General features: G+C 41.3%; 1 protein-coding gene across 2 annotated transcripts in view; it reads left to right on the top strand.

The window, feature by feature from the left end:
* Positions 1 to 22,828, top strand: part of si:dkey-49n23.1 (semaphorin-3D) — a 297,367-nt gene that overhangs the window by 206,973 nt on the left and 67,566 nt on the right. For both annotated transcript variants that reach the window (XM_039773289.1, XM_039773290.1), the window contains exons 3-4: positions 19,222 to 19,382; positions 21,942 to 22,004. In XM_039773289.1, coding sequence (XP_039629223.1) covers positions 19,222 to 19,382; positions 21,942 to 22,004 — 224 coding nt within the window. The remainder of the gene's footprint in view (positions 1 to 19,221; positions 19,383 to 21,941; positions 22,005 to 22,828) is intronic.

Below are 22,828 nucleotides of genomic sequence, written 5' to 3'. Positions count from 1 at the left end.
AGTATATCCTAACACAGGATCATGGGGGTCTGCTGGAGCCAATCCCAGCCAACATGGGGCGCAAGGCAGGAACAAATCCCTGGGCAGGGCACCAGCCCACCACAGGGCACACATGAGGGACAATTTAGGATCACCAATGCACCTAACCTGCATGTCTTTGGACTGTGGGAGGAAACCCGCGCAGACACGGGGAGAACATGCAAACTCCACACAGGGAGGACCCGGGAAGAGAACCAAGGTCTCCTGAATGCGAAACAGCAGTGCTCCCACTGTGCCACTGTGCTGCCCATTAAAGAATCAAATATCAAAAATATTGTATTCTTGATGTGCAACCTTGAAATTGCATGAAACGACACTCTACATGCCTACTGTATAGTACTGTGTGGGGTACGGCCCGAACACAGACAGGTAGACATGATGTTGATCACCACACACACGTTTATTCACAATAATATGTACAATAGAGTGCACAAACCCAGTGCCGCACCACCAATCACCCCTTAAAGTCCAGGCCTTCACACAATGCCTTTCCTGCCTCTGGTCCGCCTCCACTCCTCTCCTCTGAGCTCTGTCCTCTTCCACCTGACTCCAGCCATCGAATGGAGGGAGGCAGCCCCTGTTATGCAAGCCCGGATGGGCTCTAGGTGCTTCCCGACACTCCTCCACAGTCACTCCCTTGTGTAGCGGAAGTGCCGGCTGTGCACCTGGAAGTACTCTGGGTGTCCCCAGTCTTCTTCCCCTCAGTACTTCTGGGTGTGGCTGAAGTGCTGAGGTCCAATGCTCCGAAGACAGCGGGGCGCCCCCATGTGGCGACCACGGGCCCCTACAGGGTTGAGCTTCCAAGCTCCGTTCCTATGGTCCCCAAAGTAACCAGGGCGGTCGTCCCCACATGGTCTGGGGAAGGCGCAAGCCCTCCTCCGGTCCTCCTGGGCGTCCCGGCTGGTTCGCTCCCCTCTCTGACAGCTGATACCCATTTTTTTCATCATTTTGTGAAAAGGAGTAATTTTGACCTTTCACATTTCATTAGGGGGTGAACCCCTGGGGTTGGTTAATGTGACAAGCACAACTTCAAGTACTGCACGTACAACTTCAAGTACTTCTGATCATTTTTGCTGAAGACACCTATTGGTTTGCAATTTATCATATGGGTGTAATTTCCTGCACAAACTATGGTCCACAATGACCTAAACGTTTGTTTTTGTTTGGGTCTACAAAGGCCAAAAATTTTGCAGGCCTCAAAAATGTTGACATCTTACATAATTAGGTGTCAAGAAGAGTCAAACGGTGTTTTATATGTGGGAGTACCGGTGAGTCAGGAGGTGCTGGACAAAAAAACTGAAGTGATTTCATCTTGTTCATAAGTAATTTTGTTTTGGTGTTAATTGTACTTTTGTTAGCTCTTTAAAGTGCCTTGTGATGGCACATGCTGTCAGTATTGCTATCCAGAATCAGACTAGTTGATGGCCCACATTCCACATTTCTGTAATGTAAGTCTAGGCAGGTAAAACGTCCAGGTCAGAATCTAAAGGCCCCTCATTTGTGACCTGGCACTTTACCATACAAACACCAGGTCAACACACCACAATGAAAAGTACGTTATATTCTTAAACCTGCTATAAGGACAAAAGGGATAATAGAGGATGAGGTGTTGGGCTATCCAGGGAGGTCCCTGTGAGACAGCAATGATGATAATACAGGTAGTCATCGACTTATGACCTTGTATGTGTCTTATGACCATTCGACTTACAACTACTACCATGTCTCACACGCAAATGACAACTTTCACCACGTCAGCTCCACATGCCATGACTTATTCATTTCCATCCCCGTTTATTACCTGTAGCGATTTTGATTACATTCAGTTACATTTGTCTTACATTTACAGGAGAAAAAGGCAATTGATCTCAACACAAAAATGAAAGCGATCAAGCATTATGATGGAGGAAAGAAAATGAATGCGATCGCATGTGACCTTAAGTTACCCCATTGTAACCAGTGTTTAGCGCTAACACTGTACTGCTAGGCTCTGGCTTTGAATCCGGTTAACCTCCACAGCTTCTGCATTGTGACTTACTGTGTGCCATTTTGTGTGAATTACCAAGAAGGGGTAACAACATCACACCGAACTCCTAAGACTGAAATGCTAAAACAGAAAACATATGAGTGCTAAAACTCTGCCGGTACAATTCCTCCTCTCACAGTTAAAAAATTGAACATGGGGAGAGGCGAACAGTGACGATGTTAAATAACACAGACAAAGAAAGGTTTAGTGAAGCTATTAAAGGTTTGGCACCCATGCGATCAACAGTAATAATGAAACAAAATAATAAAAAAAATTACAAAAAAATAAATAAATGATAGAAAATCTACACAATAAGCTAATAATGATAATAGAAAAGGATATAAAACAAACAATATGACTTTACATTCAGTTACATTTGTCTTATGATTACAGGAAAAAAGGCAATGGATGGATGGATGGATGATCTCAACACAAAAATGAAAGTGATCAAGCATTATGACAGAGGAAAGAAAATGATTGCGATCGCATGTGACCTTAAGTTATCCCATTGTAACCAGTGTTTAGCGCTAACACTGTACTGCTAGGCTCTGGCTTTGAATCCGGTTAACCTTCACAGCTTCTGCATTGTGACTTACGGTGTGCCATTTTGTGTGAATTACCAAGAAGGGGTAACAACATCACACCAAACTCCTTTACCTGTTAATGCTTATTATTAAAAGGCTGAAATGCTAAAACAGAAAACATATGAGTGCTCAAACTCTGCCGGTACAATTCCTCCTCTCACAGTTAAAAAATTGAATATGGGGAGAGGCGAACAGTGACGATGTTAAATAACACAGACAAAGAAAGGTTTCATGAAGCTATTAAAGGTTTGGCACCCATGCGATCAACAGTAATAAATAAAACAAAAAAATAAAAAAAAAATTACAAAAAAATGAATAAATGATAGAAAATCTACACAATGTGCTAATGATGATAGAAAAGGATACACAACAAACAATATGACTTAAGGGACTTATTATGCATTACTATATATGGTCAGGTTTCAATACATACACCAGTCCGTCTTACATCGAGATCGATTTGGGAGCATCACAAACCGAACATGATTGTAAGTCAACAACTACCTATATTTAAAAGAATGCTATTACTCTTGGTCACTGAGCAGTAGTGGTTAATATTGGGTTGGCAGTCTGGCTCCAACAGTTGTGGTCCAAGCAATGAAGCTAACTTCCAGTTGCAAAATCTCTTTTATACCCAGTCACAAGGAAAGGGATGGGGTTTCCTGAGCAGACCAGACCAGAAGCATTGTCATTAAACTTCAAAGAGTACCACCTTCACTTTAGGCCTAAAAGAGGAAAAGAGGTCAGTAGCCGGTGTCTCACCTCTATATGTCCTGAGCTGAGTCTCCCACATGCTCCCATAGGCATCTGCATTACATTGCTTGACTCAGTTTAAGTTGTCAGGTGTAAGATCAGGCACACTCATTCACACGGGAAATGCCAAATAATGTAGCATGCATGTTATAGGCCAAAAAACAGTACTCAGAAAAAAACACACACACACACACACAGACGAAGAGACAATGTCCAAAGTTTACACAAGCAATGACCGGCCTGGAATTTGAAGCCAGGACTTTGTATCTTTGAGGCATCACTGCTCCACTGTCTCAGGGGCCTGATGGCTTTATTATAGGGATATTGTTTGTCACCGTTTATACGTAGGGATACCCAGAAGCAAGAATAGAAAAAAAAAATGTGCTTTGCACAATAAAAACAGACATTTAAAAGGAGATGATGTATCCCGGAATGCTGACTTGGTGCTCTGGAATGTAGATCTCTATCAACACATTTTCATCCAAAAACGCAGAGCACATTCTTCTCTACTGCCTGTCTAGAGTACCGGGCCCTCTGATCGTAATTTATCTCAATTAGCACAGCGAGAGTGCTGATGACAAGCGGGTAGCTTTTTTTTTTAAGTTCATATGTTTCCATTTATCTTTGATTTCAACAGAAATTATTCTTGTGCCAAAATCGATCATAAGAAAGATGTAATATCTGCTTGAGGTGACATATTACTACCAAATAAAAGTCAAATACCATTTAATGTTTTTAATTTTAAGCCTAATAATGTCAAAGTCAGTATGTCAATGAAATCACTTTAAACAGTCAAAATAGTTGTAGGGGGGCACGGTGGTTAGTATCCAATGCTTCATACTAGTCATACTAGTTTGGGGGGGGCATGGTGGTTAGTATCCAATGCCTCATACTAGTCATACTAGTTTGGAGGGGCACGGTGGTTAGTATCTAATGATTCATACTAGTTGTAATAGTTTTAGGGTGCATGTTGGTTAGTATCCAATGCCTCATACTAGTCATAATAGTTTGGGAGGACACGGTGGTTAGCAAGCAATGCCTCATACTAGTTGTACTAGTTTTGGGGGGCACAGTGGTAAGTACCCAATGCCTCATACTAGTTGTACTAGTTTTGGGGGGCACAGTGGTAAGTACCCAATGCCTCATACTAGTTGTACTAGTTTGGAGGGGCACGGTGGTTAGTATCTAATGATTCATACTAGTTGTAATAGTTTGGGGGGGGCATGGTAGTTAATATCCAATGCCTCATACTAGTCATACTAGTTTGGGGGCATGTTGGTTAGTATCCAATGCCTCATACTAGTCATAATAGTTTGGGGGGGCACGGTGGTTAGCAAGCAATGCCTCATGCTAGTTGTACTAGTTTTGGGGGGCACAGTGGTAAGTACCCAATGCCTCATACTAGTTGTACTAGCTTGAGGGGGCACGGTGGTTAGTACTCAATGCCTCATACTAGTCATTAATGCCTCATAGCTCCAGAAGACTCAAAGTCATTCCTGGATAATTCATGAACCATGTTGAGTTTCCAGGTGATTCCTCTGTCCCAGTGGGATTTTCTCTAGGTACTTCATTTTTCCTGACAAATCCCAAAAACATGCATGTGAGATTAACTGACCACTGTGACATGATCCTGCTTGAGTGAGTGTAGTTCTTTCAGTGACCAAGCCATGTGATGGACTCGGCCCACATCCAGAATTTGTTCCTGCATTTTACTGAATGCCGTTTGGCATTTAAAGGATTAAGTGGGTGGAAGAACAAAGGGGTGAACGGAGTTGTAAAGGCAGTACATTACAGTTGGGTGTTACAGTTCCATAGTCTTTGGTTCAAAACCTGGCCTGGGTACGATGTGTATGAAGTTTTGAAGAGTGCTGTGAAATAACCTATGGTATTCGGAAAGTCCTGTTAGTGCTCCAGTGTAGGTTGAATGCTAAAAAAATGTTCTGCTATTATGGAGTATTCAATACATTAACCATGGAGAATGTTAGGAAATGCATATCTCAAGTAGATGAATCACATCAAACCCATATGCAGTCTGCTCACAACACAAAAGCCATGCCACCTTGTACTTCTGACCAGCATCACACAGAACAGCCATTTCTCATGAGACAAACACACTTGGATGCTAAAATGGCTATCTCATCATGTGTTTTAATGTAATTTGTTACTTTGAACCAATTGGCCTCCGTGCCACAGGCCAACACTGCAGCTCTGGTTAGTTAAGGGCATGGAAGGCAAGAGCAGGTCATTTTGAATGTAAGTCAGTGATCCCCTGAAGCATGAACACTCTCTTTATTATAGCATCAACAGTCTCCATCACTTTCTGCAATCCACCATCACATTCCTCAACATTCCTCTGACTAAGAAGAGTAACAGCTGTGTGGGGTTCTTATTTATATTTTTTCTCTTGAAGTCTCCGCCCCTTTTTTGATTCCTCTCAAAGGTCAGGTCAGGTCAGGCTGGGGAGCATGCACTGGTACAGTGTGTTGCTGCACAATAAAACAGCTCAGGATTCTGGTTGGCAACCTCCCAGGCAGACATGCAGTCCAGTCTCCCCCCACCCAGAAATGACCCTCTATCTGCCACAGCCAGGTGTTACATGGGCGTCCCCTAGGCCTGGTCCAGCTGCTCTGGTCCTCAACAATAAGGATCCTACGAGCTGTATCACCCTCAGGGAATCACGCCACATGGCCATATTGCCGTAACTGACACTCCCTCACAATGCAGGTAATATGCCTCATTCAGGGCTTCATGAGCAACCGCTCATTCAACACAATGTCAAACCAGTGATACTCAAGGATTTTCTCTCATGCTGGGATGCAGTGCTTTTCTGTCTCCTAACATAACACTTCTCAAATGAACCAAAAAGTTCTATTTTGGTCTCATCTGTCCATAAAACATTATCCACATGCTCTTCAGCAAACAGTAGAAAGGAAGAAATTGTATTTTTTTGGAAAGCAGTGGCTGCTCCTTGCAACCCTGCCATACACACCACTCTTGTTTAGTGTCCTCCTGATGGTGGACTCATGAACATTAACGTTAACCATTGTGAGAGAGGCTTTTAGTGGCTTAGAAGTTACCTTGGGTTCTTTTGTGACCTCATGGTCAATCACACGCCTTGCCCTTGGAGTGATCTTGGTTGGTCAACCACTCCTGGGAAGAGGAGTAACAATAGACTTAAACTTCCTCCATCTGTACACAATCTATCTGAGTGTGGATTGCTGCAGTCCAAACTATTTAGAGATGGTTTTGTAGCCTTTCCAGCATGATGAGCATCAACAATTCCTCTGAAATGTCTTTTGTCCATAGTATGATGCTGATACTGCACAAGCGTGTTTGAAAATGAAGCCCTAGATAGATAGTTGGATAGATAGATAGATAGATAGATAGATAGATAGATAGATAGATAGATAGATAGATAGATAGATAGATAGATAGATAGACAACTATGCTCTTTCACACTGGACTCATTTACTGCCAACATAAAGAGTCACCAAAAGTGCACATGTGGGATCTGAAATAATGTGCCTTCTAGTGGCCAGGAGGTGTTACCTACTTTGATGTTCCCTTCCAGACCTTCTCTCATTCATCATAGAAGAAACTGCTAGGTTTCCTGCCCTCTAGTGTCATTGGGGAGAATTGCAGACAAATATCCACATTTCACACCTTTCATGAAGCCCTAATACACATTTAGTGATAAATGCCCTCTAGGGGGGCCTCTCCATGCTTTGACTCTGGCATGAGCAGGACCCCCACTGCTGCCAATGTATATCATTCTATGCCTTAGAGATGTCCTGTGAGACTTAACCTGCCTCGTGCCATCCTGGTGATGTCCTTTCCCCAAAAGTACTACTCTCATGATCCTGAATTAGATTAAACAAGTCTGTTAATGAATGTTTGCCTTTCCTTTGACATTTAACTTGCTATTTAACTACAATACATGAAGTAAGCCAAGTAATTGTTTGAACCGAGAGGTCTTGGCTTTGTAATTAAGAGATTGAATACATCAGGCTAACAAAACCAAGACTCTGCTTCTCTTTTGGTGGTAGCCATCCTTGACCATTGCATGCATTACCCCAGTGACTCCATATTGTATATATAGAACATGTCAAGATAATATCTGGTCCTTGTGCATAACACTGACATGGTGAAATTAAAGGCAACCATGACTTTCAAAATTAATAGAGAAATGTTAAGGAAACCAGAGGAGCAGAGATGGTTCACAACAACACAAAACCTCTCATCGCAAACAGCTTAATTAAAAGCCAGACAGACACTGAAACACCAGAGAAGCACTTTAATTATAAGGCGGCCATGAGACCAGAAGAAACTGGAATAGTGCGGAGTGCTTTACACAATCATTATAAACCAGTAAAGCCCTGAGCACATGGGCTCAAAATGTTTCCCATTCATATTAAAAGAAATGAAGAGGGACTTTTCAATAATTGTCAGATGTTGATCTTTATGTATTTGATCTTCGCTTAAAATGGACTGTAATTTCATGTTTGGTTTCCCTGAAGTTTGCTTTAAGGCATTCCTCATTAAAATCTGAAACACCATCCCTGTGAGTGCTTCTTTACTTACAAACATGTAACTGGTATAAAGATGATATTACAGTGTAAAGCCGGCAAACACAAACAGCATGCAATAAACATTTTAAGACAGAGTGCCTTTCAAGATTTATCTTAATCCAAGCAAATAGCAAGTCACGTCCAGCCTTGCAAATGTATTTATAAAGAATATTTCACGTGCTGTCAAGAGCTGTTCTCCAACTGACACCATAAGGGGCTCATGGGTTTTAAATTGACACACTGGCTTTGTGATTTTGAATTGTAAAAAATGCACCTGCTTAATGTCAGGCGATGCTCACAATAAAGGCGCTAACCAAGGTGACGCAAACTTCAGGACATAATGTGGCTCCTTATATAGATAGATAGATAGATAGATAGATAGATAGATAGATAGATAGATAGATAATGGCACCTTCTATATAAGAGATAGATAGATAGGAAAGGCACTATATACAGTAGTTAGATAGATAGATAGATAGATAGATAGATAGATAGATAGATAGATAGATAGATAGATAGATAGATAGATAGATAGATAGATAGATAGATAGATAGATAGATAGATAGATAGATAGATAGATAGATAGATATATTCATCTATCTATCTATATAGATAGATAGATAGATAGATAGATAGATAGATAGATAGATAGATAGATAGATAGATAGATAGATAGATAGATAGATAGATAGATAGATAGATAGATAGATAGATAGATAGATAGAGTAAATAAATAAATATAGACACACACACCTTTGTCTGAACTCCCACCAGAATGACTATGCAGCAAGACTCGGCTGTCACAGTCCCAGTGAGACATTACTCAGGTGTATCTCTGTTGGTACAAAGGACCCCTCCTATTATTTCTTGACCCACTTCTTCTGACTAATTCATTGGCTGAAAGTCCTGAGTGTCAGTGTGTCAGAGAGAGTGTGTGCAGTGTTGTTCATAATGGCACTCGGTTTTGTCTTCAGTTTCTCCCCCGCTAGTTACTTGCAGTCATCAATGGACTAACCAGTCAGCATTTTTCTTCTTTTAAGTCATTCTGGTGTGTTTAAGAGGAGTTTGATTTTTGTCTGTTATGATATTTCTTGAGTGGGTGTGTATACAGAATGTCATGCAGTTTGACCCCAGTGGGTGGCTAAAGGTGAATGAATCACAATGGATTGTTATTTTTGTCACAAGATGCTCTTAAGCAGAGAAGTTTACAAAATCTCTTGCTTTGTTCCATGTGTTGTCATTGACCTAGAAATGCACTCAAGTCCGTGTTGTCACCGTGATCCAATGGCAATTCATCATGTCACATGATGTCATAAATAATAAAAAAAACAAACGGCACTGATTGATAGCACTCAAATTATTCAAATGCTGCCAACAACTTCCAGCTTATTACAAGCCCCTGCTAGTTCTTGGATTCTGAAATGTTTTATCCCACAAATAACATTCCATTAAAGTTAAAACAGATGCTTAAACACACTTTATAAATTACTGTTTTTGTTCATGTTTACAAGCACTGATTTACTTTTTTTATGGTTTGCAAGGAAACAATCTCTTATTTTTTTATATATGTAAGTAGAAAAGGAAATAAGCAACATTAAACTTAAAAAATTGAATTATGCAATGGAAAAAATACATATTTTAAAAAAAAGCAAGCTAATTTCCATGTCACTTAGGAATACAAACTTTACATTTTACTTTAGTTTAAAATTTTACATTTAATACATTCAAGTTCCAGCTCACTTTGAAGTGGAAGTGCACTTAATAAAAATACAATGAATATAATGAATTGATTTAATATTATTTTTACACAGAAAATAGTGACTCTTTATCAAGCTATTGATGAAGACAAATGAAAAATCAAGGCTTCTTTCTACAGAGATGTTGATAACATCTCTTCAGACGTGAGTCCAATACAGAACGGAGTACTTATATCCGAACTTGGTCATTTGGGACACAGGCAGGAAAAGACGGTGTGGCAGTACGGGTTGGCCCCACTCATTCAAAGCCATAATGGGAGCCTCTTGAACCTGCATCTGTGGATAGTCGTAACTGAGTATTGGGCCGTGGAAAGTGAAGACACACACCGACTGCAATCGATGGGTGTAAAAGTGTAAGTGCTTTTATTCCATGAATGTTTTTCAAAGACAATCCAAAGAAAACAGTGAAACACTGCATCTCCCCATAATGAACAAATAAGAAATCCAATAAATAATTCCCATGTCCAATGTGAAGTTAAAAAAAAAAATGCTTGAAATAAGTTAAAAAAACAAAGGTATAACTAAGTTATGATTCACTTTGCTTTTTTTTCTTTTAAATCCACATGTCTCCCTCGCCACTCTGACATAGAAACCATCCTTCTGCCTATTGCTGTCTCTCTCGCCCCGCTTTAGCTCCATTCTGCCCTTTCTCTTTTCTCTTTATGACCACTTGCTGCTTCGCTGCGGTCCCAATATACCAAAGGCAAACCCAGGAGGGCTGGCAACAGAAGTGACATTCTGTATAGGGATGAAGAGGGAAGTCATTAGAATGCAGCGCCAACCCCTGTTTTGGTGGGTAACTACCATTACCACAACACATATAGACATATATAGTCACAAAAACGACCAAGAGACATCAAAAGGTTTGGGGCAGCCACCCATATAATATGCCCTGGCTGCAAAAGGTAATGTTTGAGAGTTGTTCACAGGTCAGAGTCCAAATCAGATCTAAATTTGGTTGTTAAAGTAGGCGACTTTATATGCCGAGAATGGAAATGAAGTCATCAGTGGCGCCGGAACCAGACGTGACATCATCAGTGGTGCCGGAACTCAAAGGATTGAGAAAGAAAGTCATTGCACCTCACCACCCCCTGGTCTGGCGTTGAATTAGTATTATTCAGGCCCTTTAGCTGTCTACCAATCCAGGGGTGGCCTTAGGCATGTGCAAACTGTGCACCTGCACTGGGCTGCCAAATCCCAGGGGCCACCACGCCAATATATCCATCCATCCATTTTCTAACCCGCTGAATCCGAATACAGGGTCACGGGGGTCTGCTGGAGCCAATCCCAGCCAACACAGGGCACAAGGCAGGAACCAATCCTGAGCAGGATGCCAACCCACCGCAGGACACACACAAACACACCCACACACCAAGCACACACTAGGGCCAATTTAGAATCGCCAATCCACCTAACCTGCATGTCTTTGGATTGTGGGAGGAAACCCACGCAGACACGGGGAGAACATGCAAACTCCACGCAGGGAGGACCCGGGAAGCGAAACTGAGTCTCCTAACTGTGAGGCAGCAGCGCTACCACTGCACCACCGTGCCGCCCACGCCAATATATGTTAAATATAAAACAAAAGAGAAAATAACGACACAGCTGACAGCTGAAGCGAAGTTAGTGCAAGTGGGCAAGTCGTCTTACAAATTAATGTTTCACCTAGTTTTAATAAAGTGTTAGAGCAATTGTCATAGTGAATATCTGGTCAGATAGGGGACACAAGACATTCGCATACCCATTCTAAGCAAAATGAAGAGATTTCGAGTACACAAATCTGGTTATTCGAAACAAAAGAGAAAGGCAGCTCAGGAGGCTTTCATTGCGTCACAGGAAGGAGTAATCCTGAACTTTATCGTAAGTTAAACACTTGTGTCATGAGCATGCAGTGCCCACAACGGACGTGGCCATCCACCGTGCATAAGATACCATATTGACATTGGTGGGCGAAGGGGCCACTGATTCTTTCACTGGCCAGGGCTGCCGCGAGCCTAGAGCCGCCCCTGCCCAATCGCACATGTGTGATAATATATATATATATATATTGTAGCGTCTTCCCAGACGTAATGACGAGCCGAGACGGTCACTTGGTTAGTCCCTTCTTTATTAATAAAAAAACGGTTGCTGTTGGCCGCAACCACGCCGAACAGGCAGACTCAAAAAAAACCAATCTCACAGCGAGAGCGACATGACCGAACCTCTCTCCTGTCTCCACCCTCCTCCTTACAACCCAGCGCCACCCCCCGCCTCGGCTCCACCCCCCGGAACCTCCTTTACCTTACACTCTATTACAGTCCATGAGAAATAACAGGGACAACAGAATAAATAACTGAGAGGGATGCAAATCACAGAACACAAACTGCAAAACAGAACTCTACAATAAAGAACAGAACGCTACAATATATAAAATCCAACCTCTATCTGTCTGTATGTCTGTCTGCTTTTCACGAGAGAACTACTTGATGGATTTAGATCGGGTTTTTATTTATAATTTGCTTGAACATTTCAGTTGATTTTAGAATTTCTGTCATCACAGTTCACTTGCAGGAGCGCTAATCCGAGAGAGAGTCTGCGGGCTGAGGGGAGGGGGAAACGTGACATGAGAAGTGGGCAGCTGGGTGAGGCGCTCCTCACTCACACGCCAGCCTCCATTTGAATCGCTCTACCTATGGCCACGTTTTGGAGCGTACCATGCCTCCACTTTGCTTGTGATACCTGTTTGTTCATTAAATTTTTATAGTTTATCCTGTTTCACTACAACATAGGTGGATCCGTGGGGGAGAGCTAGTATATATATTGATATTGAGTTGATCTCTTGCAGCCCAAAGATGAGGCTGAATCTTAGTTCTTTAGCAAAACCAGGTTTATTCCACTCGAAGCAGGAACAGTAAGATTTTTTATTGTAGCGGGATCTGCCATTCTACTACTGTATACACAGACACAGCAAACAGGCAGGGCCAGGGCCAGGTCAGTGGCCAAGTTATAATGCTCCCTACATTACTCGTCAGGTGACCGTCACTTTGTGCATGGTAGCGGTCAGCTTGTAGTTGTTTCTGTGGTGCTGCAAATCTGTGGTTGCCTTGGCAACAGACAAGCAACCTTCACCAGATGCGGCAGTCGCACTTCTGGGTGTCGTCCCATTGGGGAAGGTCTCAAAAGACTTCAGAAGTCTCACTATATATATATTGTAAGAACGCTAGGGGTTTCTGTCGCCCCTTAAACTCAACAGCTAGATACGCAGACACAGGGTAAAAGATCTTTTAATTATTTTTTCTTCTTCAAAGTGCCTTTTAAGCACTACAGCCACCATACACAAATAAACCAATGATAAATCAATACAATATTCTCCTCCACACCTCCAAGTAAACTCTGTGTCTTACTCCTCCTGACTCCGGCTCACTTGCTGGGTCTTCAGCAGTCATTTATATAGTTCTCGACCTTTAATCAGCCTGGAAGTTCTTCAAGGCTCCCATCCACGTGACTTTATAGTACTTCCGAGCTATGAATTAGGCATGGCTCCTCCGTTCCTCTCACAGCTCCTCCTGGCAGCACCCACGGTACTCAACAGGGCTGAGCAACCAAACTCTAAGTCCCAAGATTCCCTGAAGGAATCCGGGGCACTGTTACACTCCAGGGGAGCTGCCATCTAGCATTTTAGGGGAGGCAGTGTCCTACAAAAGCTGCCTTCCCCTGTCCTTCCATCTCAGGAGCATCCCGGCCATTTCATACAATTGTGGCGAGTGGCTGGAGGTGCTACCCAGCCGGGACACCCAGAAGGACTGGAGGAGGGCTTGCGCCTCTTCCAGACAACAAGGGGGCAAGCACCCTGGTGGCTTTGGGGACCATGGCAACAGAGCTTGGAAGCTCAACCCTAAAGGGGCTCTTGGTCACCGCCAGGGGACGCCCCAATGCCTGAGGAGCCCTGGCCCACAGCACATCAGCCACACCCGGAAGTGCTGGGGGAAGAAGACCAGGAACACCCAGAGTGCTTCCAGGTGCAAGGCCAGTACTTCCGCCACACTGCGGAGAGCCGGTGGAAGATTATCGGGAGCCACCTGAAGCACATCCGGGTGTAGATTAAAGGGGCTGCCTCCCTCCATTCGAGGGCTGGAGTCGGGAGTGCAGAAGACAAGGTCTTGGTGGAGAGGAGTGGAGGTGGCCTGAAGGAAGAAGAGGCATTGTTTGAGGGCCTGGACTTTTGTGGAGTTGTTTGGGGTTGTGTGCACTTTATTGTTGTAAATAATGTATAATAAATGTGTGTTGGGTGAACCACCGCTGTCTGCCTGTCTGTGTCCAGGCCGGCTACCACACAATATATATATAGATGTTGACGCATTGACTACTCTGTAAGCAAGCGTCAAGGATCTGAATTGAATGTGTGCCAATACATGTAGCAAGTGTGGAGATCTGAGTAGAGGACTAACACGTTCCAAACTCTGTTGGCTGAACACCAGACATGCCACTTGCATTTTCAATAATCTGTAGTAACTTGGAAACACGTTCTGGTACTCCTAGCAGCACTGGGCAGCAGTAGTCAGACACCATCAGACCAAAGCCTGGAACAGAAATCATGGTGCATACTCCATCAAATACGGTCTGTGATGGAGAGCTGTTTATCACTCAGAAACCCAAAATTGCATACTGACTTGGCGGGTGTTAGCAATAGTGTGCCAAGCTGAACACAGATAGTGAGCTGGTATAAAAAGAAGGTTGTGTCTTTATAGGTATGTAGATCTTTATAGATGTTCATATCTAATGTTAACCCAGGGGTTATGATTGATGTATTTTATTAGTATTTTATGGGCTTTTCTGATGCATTTTGAGCAAAGTATATGTCAGTTCTGGCATTTGTTTATTTATATAAAGCATCCTCAAAGAGTTGAAACATTTTTGTGTTATCCCGCAACGCCATTTTGGTTTTATTACGGGCCATTTTTTGATGTTTATCTTGGTAGTTAAAGGGGTCCTTTCATTGGATTGGCTGGCTGAGCAACGTTTCAGCCGTGGAATGGCCAAATGGGGGAGGCAGCTTGATGGATGAGGTCTCCAGGACTCTAAAAATATCCAAATCTTATTATGTGATATCATCTACTGTTAAATTCTGCTCCGTACTTCTAAAATTTTTATTTTTATGCTGTATTAAGGATTTGTTCTGTTCTGTGTATTGTATTGTATTGACCCCCTTCTTCTTGACACCCACTGCACACCCAACCTACCTGGAAAGGGGTCTCTCTTTGAACTGCCTTTCCCAAGGTTTCTTCCATTTTTTCCCTACAAGTTTTTTTTGGGGAGTTTTTCCGTGTCTTCTCAGAGAGTCAAGGCTGGGGGGATGTCAAGAGGCAGGGTCTGTTAAAGCCCATTGCAGCACTTCCTGTGTGATTTTAGGCTATACAAAACTAAACTGTATTGTATTGTATTGTGTATTGTAGTTACCAGGGGGTTATGCACCATATGAAGTCATCTTCACAATGAAATCAGAATAACTGTATCGAATATCAAATACATCTTTGGTGTGCTTTATGGTGTCAAAGACTGTTTCTTCTGACATTTAGATTTTGATTTTTAGTCTGGGAAACAAACTGGCCCATAAATTTCTACATCTCAATTTCTCCTTCCTTGCAAGTAAAATTCAATGTTTTCCTTTGTGAGTCTATACACCATAAAAACTTTGGCATATGTGGGAAATGTCATCCTCTGGCTGCACCTGCTGGTGCCCCCATACCCAAAGATTCTTAGAAAAATGATTTCAATCAATGTTTAGAAAGAGCAAACAAATTGTGACAAGAATAAATCCTGATACTTTAATGGCAACTGTATAGCTAGTTCAAAACGGCCAGCCGTCTGCTTCAATTACAAGCAAATTAATTTTTCACCGTCGACAGAAATAGACCTCCCAATAAATGATCTGCCACAAGCTGTCGACATCTCTAGGAGACTAATATGGCAAACAAAGTTTAAACCAGAGTAGACAAGCCTTGGCGTGCGGGGTTAATTTGCAGTGATTTTACAAGTTATTTTGTATATAATTTAACAGATGCGCCCCAGGGGAGTTTTTCACAACTGCTTCGCACAGCTGGCTCCAGCTAAACATCAGATGGGCTTTAGCCAGCCTTTTCACCTCCTGGACTTGAAATGCCTTAGAGGGTTCAAATCATTGTCAGCCTAATTTCACCCTAATTAGTTACGTACTTGATAACTTCTTTTGCTGCCTAATTCAAAACGCCTTATTACCTCCAGGCAATTTTGGAATTCTCGAATGATTTTCTTAAAATGAAAATATTTTGCAGTGTTTGTTTTGTCAAGTGTCAATCAATTGTCATTGTGCATTTCAAGTTTGAATTTTACATTATGCATTTCACTGTTTACAAGCTTTCATACATAATTAAAATGGATCAACATTAAATTGTTAAACTATAGAATTTTTACACATGTAAACACCCAGTAACAAAACAGTTTAGCGTAAACAAAGAATGACAATATAAAGACCATTAAGCTCATAATATTTTAAATATTTTGCATACTGTGAACGAAACCCGGCTGTCTGCAAGCCCAAACCCCAACACGAACACAGAAGCACAGCACCAGATTCAAATATTGGAAGGTTTTATTATATTTAACTCGGAAAAAATGATATAAACACAAACTAATACACAAACACAGGTCTTTTCTCTCCACAATACTTTCTTTCTTTCTTTCTTTCTTTCTCCCTACAACACTACGTTGCTCCACTCCCTCCCAGCCCCGACTCACTTGGATAAGGGAGTACGGTCCCTTTTATTACAGACCCATGAGTACTTCCACTGCCAGGGCAATTGCCCGATGGAAGTCCATTATAATAGGGAGCTTGTCTCCATGCAGCACCCTCTCGTGGCAACCAGTGACCCCAGCAGAGCTGCCCTGCTAGACTACATTTCCCAGCATGCCCTGCTGGCTTACCACTGGGTGTGGATATCCTGGACTGCTGCCATCTAGCGTCCTCAGGGAATAAAAACTCCCCAGCGATATCTCTTCTTTTACAGGGGCTGTCCATCCATCTCTTCTTTCCGGGTCTCCTTCCAGTTTCCTTCCAGGCCAGAATGTGACAGCCCATGTGACATCTACAACTAGGATATCACAAAGGTTATCCCTTCAGCATTATGGGGGCATAGGTTCAAATCCCACATCTGGTTATTGCATGGAGTTTTCATGCATGTATGAATAGATTAGACAGGATTAGGACTGTGTCCTTACAATCCAGAAGAGATTAGAAAATGATTGGATGGGCCTTCTCATAAACTTTACAATACTGTCTTTTAATTCCTTTTAAAATCAAAACAGGAATGCTAAGATAATAATTATTCATCTGCTTATCCAGTTTATAAACCCATTTTTCACAAATATAGATACTTCTGATGAGACATATACTCAAGAATCTGAGATGTTTCCTGTTGTAACCTGCTGATTCCATTACTTGGTCACTTTGATTTAAAACCTTTCCCTGGCAGGAGACGATTACCCACTTTTAAAGAAAGTAGCTCATAAAATGCTCTGAAGTAGTTGGGGTCCCTATGATATGATAGAAAATGTTTTACTTTTCACGCTGACCCTAAACCTTAGATTCTTTGTAACACTATGCGGGAGCGTATACTCGAAACTGTAGTGTGTAGTGTAGTGTAATGTGTTCACTGGGACAGGGCTGTCAGTCACCGCATGCCCATTAGGCAGTTGGGGGTATCAGTCATTAAGACACATCCTTATCTGTAGCGCTCTATCACCTCAGACTGCACTATGCATAGTGTTACCAGATACCGGCAAACCCAAAGGAGGACAAAGACATGATAAAGGAGGACTAAAGAGAATGCGTCCCGTTCTGTTCACGAAACACAATATGAACTGTGTGTTACAATGAAAACTTTAAAAACAGCTGATTTGACAGGTTCACAAAATGAGTCATCAAAATTAAAAGTATAACTATGCAGTTTTATATTTTTTCAATGAGGCAACTTTTCACAGCAGTTCATCGTTCCCGGCAACATAGGCGTGGAACTCCAGACAAGAAATATTTTTAAAATTGTACTTTATCAGAAAAATTCCCCTGACAGAGTCAACAGTCTATTTCTTTCTTTTGTCCACTGTGCATTGATCAAGGAAAATGTTCTTTCAGTGCTGGCATGGTGCCCAGGAATAGATGATAGCATGTGATTTCAGTCAGTGATTGATGAAAGTCAGACATTTTCGCCTGTTTAGGCAATGTCTGCCGGACGGGCCGGATGGAGGACACAACGCCGAAAAGGAGGACATGTCTTCTTTTTGCCAGACATCTGGTAACCCTAGCTATGCACAGACTGTCTGTTAAACCTGTGTGCTTGCATATCTGCTTATCCGTTTGTAGATTGGCAGCCATTGGAAGCTTCAGGCACTAAGGTACACCTTTGCTATCTGATGTAAATGAGTGGACGTTAGGTGGCACTATTGCCTCTTTTAAACCGAACAAACAGACGCTCTGGACACAGGTTAAAAGCACTAAGAAGACTTTTAATAATTTTCTTCTTCAAAACAGTACTTCCAAACATCACAGCCACAATAAACAGGTAATAAACACAATTTCGTTCTCCTCCACACCTCCCACCAAGTGTTGTCCACCTCTTCCTTGTAACAATAGGATTGTTAAGACTTATAATAATGTTCCCGCACGGAGGGTTTAGGGAACGCACCTGGAGAAGCGTAATATAGGGAACCGCGTGTGACTGTTCTGGCTTTAAATACTGTGAAACAAACAGATATAAACTGGAAGCATGAGTCTGTGCCTTTTAATAATCTCGAGAGAGAAACGCTCCTGACTCAGGCTCCTCCTGTCGTAGCGCTGCCTGTTGGGTTTACGTCCACGTTCTTTTTTTAAAGGTTTTTGACCAGAACTTACAGCCAGAATCCTGCCGACTAAGCCACTGTCAGAAAAACGACCAACAGACATCATAAAGGTTTGAGGCAGCCACCTGTATAATATGTCCTGGCTGCAAAAGATTGAAATTGAACATAGTTGTGTACGAGACCAAAACAGAACAGCATAAGTGGATGTAAGATGATGGCAACTTTAAAGGCTGGTGGAGGAAGTAACGTCATCGATGCCGGAACCGGAAGTGATGTCTTCGGGACCGGAAGTGACATCATCACATGCCCTCATACCCAGAAGTGACATCTTCAGAGGTGTCAGAATCATTTCCCGAGAATGGTCTGAAAGGAACTGAGACAGTCAGCACACTACGTCGCCCCCTGTTCTGGCATAGAATTACAATTACTCAAGCCCTTTAGCTGCCTCCTACTCGCACGTGTGTGACACTAGTTAATAATTAAGTGACTGTTAAACTACTAACAGCAAAGCCCTTCACAAGTTCCCATCCTCTTTTACTTTAACAACTCTCTCATTTTTGCAACATGCATAGAGAATCCTAAGGTAAGGTAATAAAGTATGAGTTAAACTCCTAAACTTAATGTAACCTTTGGTTGTCTTTTACAGACCTGCAGCTGTCTAACAGTTCAGTCACCTTTCTGGGATCAAGAAACACTTCCAGCTTCCAGGCCCTTCTTTTGGATGAAGATCGTGGATGGTTGTTGGCCGGAGCAAAAAACTACATTTTCCTTCTGCGCTTAGATAACCTGAACGACAACCCGCATAAGGTATCAGAAGCAGTGAGATATTACATTAACTCAATTGTATGATTCTTCACATATTGTTTAGTACTGAAATATTGAGTATCGTACCTAGTTATCCAGCAATGTCTTAAGACCCCAAGTGAGAGGGCTTGCAAGGGGAAAAGATTATCACAAAGGAAGGATTGTGAATACTGTCATGAACTTGGAGTCCCAAAGCACACTAAGTCTCAAAAGCACTTCCAACAATGCATACTACAGGAGAAGATCCTGGCTAGACACAAAAAGGGCCTTATAGAATCTTTATTAAATAAAAGATTTATTCTTCACAAAAACCTGCTCTGTAATATTGCGAAGATCAGAAGAGCACATAAGGTATGCAATTCATGTTAAAGGCAATTACAAAAGCAAACAAAATCCCAAGACAGGATCCAGTGAGAGGTCCAAAGAACAGAGCAGAAGATCACAATCGCAAACATTTACAAAAAGTAGAGCAAAATACAAGGAACTCCAGATCACATTCACAATGAACCATGGGATATCCTCTGGATTTATAGGAGATGACTGCAGTTCCTGATGGTGTTTAGCAGATGACCCGATTTCTTGGGTAGACCACCCACAAAACGCATGGAATATAATACAGGCAAAACAAAAAAAGAATATAGCAGATAATTAACAAGGTTAACATTAACTTAAACAAATGGCTCAACTAAGAACCAAAAGGACATGAAACAAGACTTTGAAATCCAGCCAGGGCAGGAACCCAAACTGCAATATAAAGGTTATGAGTTGTTTCATATGTTTTCATGTGGGACGTTAAAAGCTATTAAGGTATCACGAGGTTCTTGGCCCTGCATGTTGTTTTCTTTCCTTTTGTTGGTTTTTTATCTATTTTTAGCTAATTTAATTTAATTTTCATCTGTACTTTGTAATAGTGGGGAGACGAGATTCCTGGTTACATAAGAGCTTCAGTACTTGAGTACTATATAAATGTCAAGCAGTTACTGCCTCATTGCAGTGGCATTAGATTTTAATAAATGCTTTTCTGCTCCCATGTTTGTGCCTTTCCCATTACAAGTTTAACATTCAGCTTTGGCTTTCTTTGTTTTTTTGAATTTTAATCTTTATTTTTTTGGTTTTTTGCTTCATGGATTTTTGGCTTTGGCATCATTAATTAATAATTAGCTTTAAAAACAATTAAAGGAGTACTATAACCAAAATGATATTTTCTTGTATGTTACCACCCTCATGTACTTTGCTAGTATTGGTCACAAAATATTTTAATCTCACATTTTTATGCAGAATAGAGAGATAGAATTTTATGATATAAAAGAACCCAGTGGTGGCCAGTGCTCTACAACAGCAAACAATGTTCATGAAAGACAGAAACCTCATGCTATTTATGTTGCATAATCCACGTCTGTTATCCAGCTGATTGCTTAGAATGTGCAAAACAAATGCAGTTTTTGCTAAAATATTGTTAAATATTATCATAAACATTAAACCCAAAGACTCCAGGGATAGATCTTTTGGCTTGAAGACCCGCCTCCACCCATCATTCATTGGTCAAAAGTCCTGTTTTCAAAGTCTGTCCCTCTGCAGAGCTAACATGGTCAGTAGACATACTTGGCAGGCAGACTCGGCTGGTAGGTCATCAGCTCCTACTTGCACAACGGTCTGGTGAGCACATGCTAGCAGCATTCACTGGTGTAACTTCAATAGTGCCGGACAGATTGCTCAGATTAAGTGATTAAATTCTCTTCTAAAACCAACATTAACCCAGGATGTCTGCTCTTTTTTGTCAGTTTTTTCACTTTAAAAAATAAAAACAAAGTATACAAGATTGAATGATTCAAGTGACTTATCACTTTTTTAATGTAGAAGTAAATCATTTAACCTATATTGACTCATAAGTGAAAACTAAAACAATTCAGAGATGAGCTCTTCCAGTCCTTTGTATTTCAGATCATAAAGGGAACACTTTCATCAAGATAGATAGATAGATAGATAGATAGATAGATAGATAGATAGATAGATTCTAGTGTAGTAGGCAGGATTAGATAGATAGATAGATAGATAGATAGATAGATAGATAGATAGATAGATAGATAGATAGATAGATAGATAGATAGATAGATTTGAATTTTAGTATATTAGGCAGAATAGATAGATAGATAGATAGATAGATAGATAGATAGATAGATAGATAGATAGATAGATAGATAGATAGATAGATTTGATTTTTATCATATTAGGCAGAATAGATAGATAGATAGATAGATAGATAGATAGATAGATAGATAGATAGATAGATAGATAGATAGATAGATAGATAGATAGATAGATAGATACTAGCATAGTAGGCAGGATAAGATAGATTTTAGTATAGTAGGCAGGATAGATAGACTGGATGTGTTTGTATAAAATGCTACACGACAGGTAACTGATTCTATTTGGCTGCGAGTCGAAATGTCAATTGTGCAGATCTCAATGGAATTCTAACATTTTAAACAGAAGAAAAAAATTAACAAGTGAGGTTTATCACACACTGTCTCACAATACCATATTTTTGCTTTCTTATTTTAGATTTATTGGCCAGCAGCTAAGGATCATGTTGAGCACTGCAAGTTGGCAGGAAAGAATGAAGAGGTAAGAGTGGTGTGTTACCTGTGGCAAAAAAAAAAAAAAAGAATCCCATTTACCGTGAGGCTGCATAAACAAATCCTCTAAGAACTCTAGCACTGCCTGAATTAATGCTGCACAGCAACTGACCAGGTGTTGCTTGGACATTTTTGTGGATCCTGGCTAATAGGGCACCAGGATGAGGAAAGAACAACTTCTCTAATCAAGTGACATGCAGACAAAACTCTGGGTGCAGATTCAGGGCTTTTGTACACAATTGTGAAGCCGTGAGTGGGAGAAAAGAGGTTACTATTCGTAGAAAATGATCATTGATAACTGAGAGATTAGAAATGAGAGGGAAGAAGAAGGCAGAGTCAAGAGTTTGTGAACAGAAAAACCAGTCAATTGCTTCACCCAACAACAGCCCACCTAGAGCACTGGAGATTTTACTTAATCAACATGCTGACGTATGATTCACTGTTTGTGAGAGTGGAGATGAGCAAGGTTGACACCTGGAAATTACTCAACCCAAATCTTCATCTGTTGTCTGCTCAGGATTACGAAAGTCAATGTACTGCCTTGTCAGCTGAGGGCTACCATATTGTTTTTATCCATTTTCTGTTATATTCAGAAGAGGTGAAGTAAAGCAGAATCATTTTATTACTTGCTTTGTAAGCACAAGAGGGCACAATAAGTATTGGGGCATCCGTTGGCAAACCCTCTATAACTAAATTGCAAAATAAACAAAACACATCTCAAGAGCATTAAGGCAACATCTTTTCAGACGAGAGTCCATTATTGAATTGACTCAAAGATGGTGGAGCCTCCAGTTATGATGATTTCTGGCGGGT

The sequence above is a fragment of the Polypterus senegalus genome, chromosome 12 (genome assembly GCF_016835505.1).
Source record: "Polypterus senegalus isolate Bchr_013 chromosome 12, ASM1683550v1, whole genome shotgun sequence".
In the NCBI taxonomy this organism is placed as follows: Eukaryota; Metazoa; Chordata; class Cladistia; order Polypteriformes; family Polypteridae; genus Polypterus; species Polypterus senegalus.
Note: the sequence above shows the minus strand (reverse complement) of the source record. Positions and strands in the feature narration are given on the sequence as shown.